The 8,883-nt window shown below is 26.3% G+C and overlaps 1 protein-coding gene and 1 long non-coding RNA gene across 2 annotated transcripts; both read left to right on the top strand.

The window, feature by feature from the left end:
- Window positions 1-3,609: 3,609 nt before the first annotated feature.
- LOC145960595 (uncharacterized) lies at window positions 3,610-4,382 on the top strand. Its single transcript, XR_014435414.1, has 3 exons — window positions 3,610-3,692; window positions 3,816-3,967; window positions 4,261-4,382. It is a non-coding gene; the product is annotated as an uncharacterized LOC145960595 (long non-coding RNA).
- A 232-nt stretch (window positions 4,383-4,614) lies between these two features.
- LOC145960594 (F-box only protein 21-like) lies at window positions 4,615-6,171 on the top strand. The gene is made up of 3 exons (XM_083080173.1): window positions 4,615-4,768; window positions 4,916-5,216; window positions 5,320-6,171. The coding sequence occupies exons 1-3, from the start codon at window positions 4,664-4,666 to the stop codon at window positions 5,454-5,456; spliced, it is 543 nt and encodes a 180-aa protein (XP_082936299.1). The 5' UTR covers window positions 4,615-4,663; the 3' UTR covers window positions 5,457-6,171.
- Window positions 6,172-8,883: the final 2,712 nt, after the last annotated feature.

Genomic DNA, 8,883 nt, shown 5'->3' on the forward strand with positions numbered 1-8,883 from the left:
AGCATAGCTATAATAACCTTATCGTTTGTTTGATAGAGAGAAGGCTGAGAGATGTCATGGCCCGCTTTTAGGTGATCCCTGGAAGCGATACTCCCTCTGTGGACATAAAAACGTGAACATAAACTACAAAGCCAATGTCCACGAATGTTTTCAGAGGGTAATATATATGTCTCTCTGATAATATAAATAATATAAATAAAAATATAAATAATTTAATTAATAATAATTTATTATATAAAAATATTAGTATGTTCTCCCTTTCCACGCTATTATTTATTTATTTATTTATGTGTGTTCTTTTTCTTCTCAACATCATTTATTTATTTTTTATTTATTTATTTATTTATTTATTTATTTAGCTCGCTCTAAGTCAGTCTTCTAAAATGCAAAACTAAATATTATAGAATATGACTTTGAAAATAAAATAATCGAATAAATTCAAATAATTAGCATAACGAAAGGTTCCGTGATAAGTTATTTAATAAATAATCAATTTTAATGAATGAATGAAAATACTTCTATAATTTAATATTCCGCGTTAGCGTATATTTTATAATATATAAAATATTTCGGCAACGAATTATCGATAATCCCTAACAGCACACATGTCCTAAAGATGTCCATAGAATATCTAGAGGACAGCCAAAGGATATTTTATGTCCTCTGGATGTCCTCTCGATGACCTCTGGACATCTTTTGGACATGTGTGTTGTTAAGGACACGGTGTTCGACTTTGGTAATACAAAAAATAAACAATAGCGCGCTATGTTAAAGCTTTAATATTAGAAATAACTATATTTCGACCAATGTTTTAATTTTCTCAATCCTTGTTATTAAACAATATACAATTTAATCGAAAATCGATTAATTATTCTCAATTAATTCCTTTACTTTTTATATTTTTTAATATATTTTCGAATTCCCAAAGACCGTTTTATTTACTTTTTATTATTTCTCTGGGATTCTCTTCTATCATGACATTAAAATTCAATGTTAATTACAGTTATCATAAAATAATTGTATGTAAAGTTTGTTATATAATGTGTATTAGAAAATTAAAAAAATTAAAATACTGAATGTTAAAATATTAAATAATTATAATTAAAATAAAATATAAGAATAATAAAATTAAAATGCAAGAAATTTTGAGAAGATCAGAATCCCAATAGGAAAAATATGACCGCAACACATACATCAATAACGGTCAAAAGAACAAAAAAATTCCATTAAAATGACATTGAAAGAAAGCCATTAAACCATAAATCTCAAAACTAGTAAAAGCTAGAAAGAGGGAGAGGGGGGAAGGATTGTCTAGAATTTATTGTTCAAAGAATTTGTACCTGCCTTTATTCTTAAGTTTCATTATCCAATCAGGAATGAGAAATCTATGCCTTTTTATCATTCATGAGTCGAACGCTTTGAAGCATTTCTAAGCAAAGTGAGTTCTCAGTCACATGGAACGAAGTGCATGTTATAGACGCGACAGAAGCCAGAGTGAATTTTGTGCACATTTGTGATTCGTTATACATATACGAATTTAATAATGGAAAGAAGAAATAGCGTCCGTTGTTTTTTCTCTCCGATGGCGAAGATAACGCATTTGCCGGATGAAATAATCGCTATCATACTGGAAAGCAAAAGCATCAGTATAGAGGATATCATAAGATTTAAGTCCACGTGTAAAAGATTACAACATACAACACTAAGCAACCACTTTTGGAAAAAGAAATTTTATCAGAGGTATTTTATATTTATATTTATAAATTTATATTAATTTTTAATTTTACTTTACATTTATGAACTTTATATTAATTATGTTATATTAATTTCACATTTTATCAATATTCGTCGCTCAACAAAATAATTTCGTAAAAACAAAATGATGAAAAGGGATAATTAAAATTATTACGTTATTATTTTAATAATTCTATTAAATAATGAGCATAAAGTTTATCCTGTCTTCTAGAATTGTCTCAAGTTTATTACTTAAGAATATGTTATTTCTTTATATAAATTATTCAAAAGATAAATAATAAAGGAAATTTTTCCTTACTATATTAGTATTAATTTAGTTTTATTATTTCGATTTTGTAATTAAAAAAAGTATATTTATTTTATAATATAAAAGAGCACATTTTTATTTTATAATATAAAGCAAGATTAGATTGCTGCTACAAATTTTCATATTTTAATTTTATAAAATTAGCAATAATACGATTATGTTAAATGTACATTTACATATTAATATTCAAATAAAAACACATTTCTTGCATTTATTTATTTCAAGATACTTTATTGCTCTCAAAATTTACTTACATAATATTATATGTGTGTGTTTCATTTCATACATAATGTTTTTTAAAATTAAAGAGATGTAATCCTATCATTTCTTTGAAACTTCTTTGAACTTTCTGTTCATATTTTATAGTTTCTATTCAACATTATAAAGCATTATATACAATCAATTTTATTTATTTGAAGCTTGTAAAGATTAAATAATTTTTTATTGTATAGTTTCTTTTTAGTTTCAATTTTTATTTTATAATGGCATGTAGGAACAAAATATTTCTACATATTTAATTTTCTCACATTCGATTTCTCATTAAATACGATATAAAGTAAGAAATTTAAATATATGCGAGACAGATGCATCTCGACATCACATTATACGGATAATACAAGTTGCCATTATCCATTACTATAGCGACAATTACAATTTGTGATTCAAGAAATTAATATACATTTCTCTATTAAATAGAAAGAAAAATAAATATTGAGATTTACAAATTATTTGATTTGCTTCAAATATTAATTTGTATATAATTAAAATATGTACACGTATTTTAAAGAAAATATGTGATATTCAAAATGTTCTATTTTAATTTTAGATGTTCTACTGCGAGAAAGTATTACGCACAAAAGCCGAAAAAAACTTTTAAATTTTATGTAAATTTTGAAGAACTGATAAAAACAGAAATAAAGCATGTCAAAAAGATACGATATTATGTATCATTGATATCCGATAATAATTTATCGACAACTGACAAAAAAGAATTGGAAAGCTTTCTAATTTACATTGTTAGAAGTTCCAAATTGACTTATTTTTTTGTGTTGGATGAGATAAATAGAATTAGTTCTGCTCAATGCCACTTATCATGGTATATTTTATTAAACTGTCATACATTGTCATTAATAATATAGATTTATGTATATATTATTTTATAGTTAATCTTTAAATTATTTTCAGGTCACACGGTCAAAATTTGACAGTTAAATATAATTTAGAATTAATTGTAAGTTTCTTAAAACTGTATCGATATACATATAATAATATAAAATTTTTTTATAACCCGACGATAAATTTGCCGCTATTAGAACGACTAATTACTATTATCGCGCAATATCTTCAACCACATGTGTCTTATTCGACCATAAAAATGTGGTTAGATAATATTGCGCAACAAGTACTATACCGGCTTAAAATAAAACATCCTGCGCATCCAATATTCTCGACATCTGTAGAGCAATTTCTCTTTTGGAAAAATAATAATATAAATGATCATTTCTGGAATCCAACAGAAACAATGCAAATTATGTGTGTACTTGAAAAATATATCTTTTCGGAATTAGATATTCATAAATTGCTTCAATTATTGATAATATCTGATCTGGAAGACAAATATATAGATTGTGTAAGTAATTTTACATTATATTAAATTTTAATAGTAATTTGTTTTGTTTCGTGCAAGAACTACTATTTTTATATTTTATAAATGTTTTATTATACAATTTTTTAAATATTATTTATAATATAGATTTCAGGATTTTTTTCAAAATATCTACTTATTACTATATATCACAGCGTAGCCAGAAGACTGGGCATACACTGCATTCTAAAGACAGTACATACTAACAATAATTCTAGCCATAATGTCGAGGCTATACGAATTATATGGAGACTGAGATAGTTAGTATAATTATGTTTTATTTAATTATATTTCACTCACTCTGAAAGTATTAACTTTGTTTTAATATATGAAATGATAAAATAATATTATATATGGAATGACAAATATGATGTGAAAAGAAATTATTAAAATTTTTTTTCATTATCATAAGCTAATTCTCAAGTAAGATAGATTTATGCGCGTTTTTTTATCGATTGTGGAACATAAGTATCAATTATAATAAATATTCTTTCTCTATATCTAAACATATATGTCTGTATATATATAATGGATATCTTTTTATAATTTTCAGTAATACAGAGACTGGGGATAATGCAGAGTATTTTTATATACAAAAAGCATCCGAGCGCGAACTAATTTATCCGTTAAATATTGTTAAAGGAAGATATCACGAACATGATTTACCGCCTGAAATTGATGACAATAAGTGGCTATTCAAAGTAATACCTTATCTTACTTTTTAGCAATAGATGATCAAAATAACATTTAACTACAAGTCTTATTAATATATTAAGTCAATGAATCAATACATTTTATAATCAATGAATGAAAATAAAAACGTTATTTTCATTTTCTTGTTTGCAATTGAAATTGAAATTTTGTTTATCTGTTTTTAGATAACATACAATATGATAAAGTATTTAAAAAATGAACTAGAAAATAATAATTGTACAAATTATAAATGGAAATTTCGAATGATTTCCAGTATCCTGAGGAATATTAAATGTATTGTGATGCGTCCTGAATGTCTTTATGTATGGAATAAAGATTACTACGAACAAATTATAGATGTAATACAGGTAAGTTATTACATATCATGTAACATATTTTAATATTTATTTATCAATATATAAAGAAATTATATTAATTATAATTATTTACAATTTAAATCATTATTTTAAAAATCGACAAGATATTATTTGAATGTTGCTTTTACATTTTCGCAGGTTAGATCTGATGTTGCAATAGAAAAACAATTAAAAGAAAGGAAAGAAGAAATTATATTTACTGTAGGAATGATCGTAACGTATCAGCCACGAAATATAGGTTGGTACAATTCACGAAGAAAATATGATGGGGTGATAATTGGTTGGCATGATAAATGTGAATACTTGACGTCGGGAGGAATTGATATGTTACCATTTTTATATGATGGCAACGATTTTGTATATGAAAGAACTTCAGATTATAATCAACCGCACTACATAATTCTCGCCGAAAATAATATAGTATGTTATGCGGCAGAAGGTATGAATATTTGTGACAATCTTATATATATATTGTAAATCACTTATACTTTACGAATATGAACTTTCATTTCTACAATGTTCTATGTTTTTTTAAATTTTAGATTGTATATCGATACGTCAACCAAAAGAAATCGATAATATAGGAATAGGACGATACTTTTATAAATTTGAGGGTACTCATTACGTACCAAATAAAAACCTGGAACAAAAGTATCCATATGATATATATATTATATGAAATGTATCACAATTTTCGGTCTATGTTTCTTTTAGGTTACACAGCTCGAAAAATTTTTATTTTCACATATGTTGTAGAGGATACATTCCTAAGTAACCGTTTGAATTTTGCGGCGGTCTCTCTTCGTTCCTGAGATATGCGATTTTGAAATTTTATACTTACTTGTATCATCTTTTCGTTACATTCTAAATATGTTTATATTTTTCTGTTTACATTTACCGAGGTCATCTTTCTGAATAACTTTTAAAAGATTTTAGCCGTTTGTTATTTATTAAATAGTTATTAAAAAAAAGTTTCATGAATAGAATATAATTTTACCACATCATGTATGTTTAAGAAGAAATATAGGTAATTATGCATAAAAAGGGCCCAACAATTTAAATTTATATAGAATTTAATACAATTTAATACAATTTAATACAATTAAAAAATGTCACAAATGTATGTGTACACACACACACACACACACACACACACACACACACACACACACACACACACACACACACACACACACACACACACACACACACACATACGCACGCGCGGGGGGTTCAAGGGGGGCCTTTGGCCCCCCCTCCCGCAACCATCCCGTCTGTAGGGGACGCATTGCGAAGAGTTCAATCACAATGGATATATCCTGTTAGTTGTAAAGCGAGGTCTACCTCGCTTTGCATTTTTCGAGCTGTGTAACCAAAAGTAAACATTTACTAATTAGTGATATAATTATAATTTAATATTGTACTGTTTAATGTTACGTAAAAAAAAACAATATAAATAATTATTCATCCAAATTACAATTCTTAATTATTTTCAATTAATTCTTTCACTTTTTATATTTTTTAATATATTTTCGAATTCCCGAAAGTCGTTTTATTTTTTTAAATTTCTTTGGGATTCTCTTCTATCATGACATCAAAATTCAATGTTAATTACAGTTATCATAATCAAAATTCGTCAGAATTGAAAGGTGATTGTTAATATCTTCAGCATCTCTATCAGTTCGAAAGATTACTTGTCACCGATTTCTTAGTAACATTTATTTAGGCGTTTGTTGATATTAAATTTGACGTTAAATTTTATGGATTTCTTATTTCCTCCCTGATAAGCTTCGAAATTTGTTAGGGATATCGGTGTGGCATTCATTGTTGACATTTCCTGCATTTTCTCATAATTACTCATAAATCAAACAATGAATATTGACTGATTATCAGGCTTGAGAGGCTCTATTTATTATTCTTTATAATGTTTTTTATCATTATCGTTGCCGTATCTTCGCGTAAAATCGGTTGGACGTAACAAAGAAATTTTTCTTCATAAAGATTATTAATCGTTTAAAAATTCTCTACAAAATGATTTTCGTCTTGAAATGTTCTATTATTAATATTAAGACTGCCATATTTTTTCTTAGTGGCAGATTCTTTATATTAATGATAGAAGATTTCAAGACAAAAATCCTATAGAAAAATATCGGGCTATAGTTGCTTTTATACATAGAGCAGTTTTAAAGAAACTGGTTTAAAAAGAAATGGTTCTTTGTTCTGTTTCTGTTTCTTTTACAGAACAGTTTTCATATATAGTTTGTTATATACAAAATGTATTTGAGATACCTATTTCTTTAACACAATGATAAAATCACACTTTTGTGAAGATTTTCAAAAAAATTTAATATAATAATGCACAGAATTATACGTTACGTAATTGTATGTAAAGTTTGTTATATAATGTGTATTAGAAAATTAAAAAAATTAAAATACTGAATGTTAAAATATTTTCTAAGTAAAAAATTTCGATTTCCCGTGCATGTATTAAAAAAAATTCTATTTAATGGAAATTATAATTGTAGAGACTCTGCTACTTTAAAATTTCCGCGCGCGCGTCTAAATATTAAATTTTAAAACGTTTGGTAAATGCAAAATTTTAAGTTTCTTAAAGATAAAAGACAAATCGAAAACGGAATAGAAACAGAAAAGTCTAGAAAATTTAGAAAATCTAGAAAGAGAAAAGTAAAAATCTCTCTCTCTTTTTCCCAATGAAGATTGTATATTTAAAATAATTGTCTCAAGTCACTCAAAGTTTTATTGATCTTACGTTCTTATTGATTACTTATTACCTCCTTTTCTGGTCATTAAATTTTTGTTATTTAAAATAGGATTATGCAATCTATCGAGGCGAAGAGAAGAGAGAAACGACTAATTATTCGCATGAATTATACATTATGTCGAATATCATTATTTAAGATAGAAATTAAAGCAAAGCAAAAAATAGTATTATTAATTTATCGAGTATACACAGTAATGATTTTATAATTCATAATAACTATATTACAATACGATAAGAAGAGCCACACAGTTTACAGTTTACAGTGACGTGTATGTCAATGTAAATATATGTTTATCACGGACGGTCATTAATCATATTAATGAGAAAAAGATTCTAATGTCAAAACTTTATGTTATTAAAATTAGGTTATTTTAATATATAATATGAATTTTTCAAAATCTATAAATGAACAAAGTATTTATTGTATTTGTTTGTAAAGAGATAAATTTGATTCCTTTTATCTGTATTGAAGAGAAAAAGGAGATAAGGATATAAAAAATTGAAGATAGATTTCAGTGTTAATATATTCATAAATTAAAATTTAAAATTTTTATCATAGAATTTAATGTGCAACGTCGAGCTGCGAATACTTATTTATTTGTTTATGTCGACGGTTTCTTGTAAGTTCCTCGCATATTTCGCGATTCATTTATTAGTTTCCTTAATTTTCCTTAAATAATTATAATTAAAATAAAATATAAGAATATAATATAAAATTAAAATGCAAGAAATTTTAAGAAGATCAGAATCTCAATAGGAAAAATATGACCGCAGCACATACATCAATAACGGTCAAAAGAACAAAAAATTCCATTAAAATAACATTGAAACAAAGCCATTAAACCATAAATCTCAAGACTAGTAAAAGTTAGAAAGAGGGAGTGGGGGGGGAAAGATTGTCTAGAATTTTGTTCAAAGAATTTGTACCTGCCTTTATTCTTAAGTTTCATTGTCCAATCAGGAACGAGAAATCTATGCCTTTTTACCCTTGTTCATGAATCGAACGCTTTGAAGCATTTCTAAGCAAAGTGAGTTCTCAGTCACATGGAACGAAGTGCACGTTATAGACGCGACAGAAGCCAGAGTGAATTTTGTGCACATTTGTGATTCGTTATACATATACGAATTTAATAATGGAAAGAAGAAATAGCGTCCGTTGCTTTTTCTCTCCGATGGCGAAGATAACGCATTTGCCGGATGAAATAATCGCTATCATACTGGAAAGCAAAAGCATCAGTATAGAAGATATCATAAGATTTAGGTCCACGTGTAAAAGATTACAACAGACAACACTAAGCAACCACTTTTGGAAAAAGAAATTTTA

This window comes from Camponotus vicinus, unplaced genomic scaffold, assembly GCF_025532165.1.
Source record: "Camponotus vicinus isolate PSW18456_S1 unplaced genomic scaffold, iyCamVici1.0 SCAF_10, whole genome shotgun sequence".
In the NCBI taxonomy this organism is placed as follows: domain Eukaryota; kingdom Metazoa; phylum Arthropoda; class Insecta; order Hymenoptera; family Formicidae; genus Camponotus; species Camponotus vicinus.

What these genes read in the sequence shown, in the direction of transcription:
- LOC145960594 (XM_083080173.1), top strand. Translation starts at nt 4,664, where the DNA reads ATGATTTCCAGTATCCTGAGGAATATTAAATGTATTGTGATGCGTCCT. An exon ending in AAATTATAGATGTAATACAG is followed by an intron (nt 4,769 to 4,915) that starts GTAAGTTATTAC and finishes ACATTTTCGCAG; the next exon opens with GTTAGATCTGATGTTGCAAT. An exon ending in AGTATGTTATGCGGCAGAAG is followed by an intron (nt 5,217 to 5,319) that starts GTATGAATATTT and finishes TTTAAATTTTAG; the next exon opens with ATTGTATATCGATACGTCAA.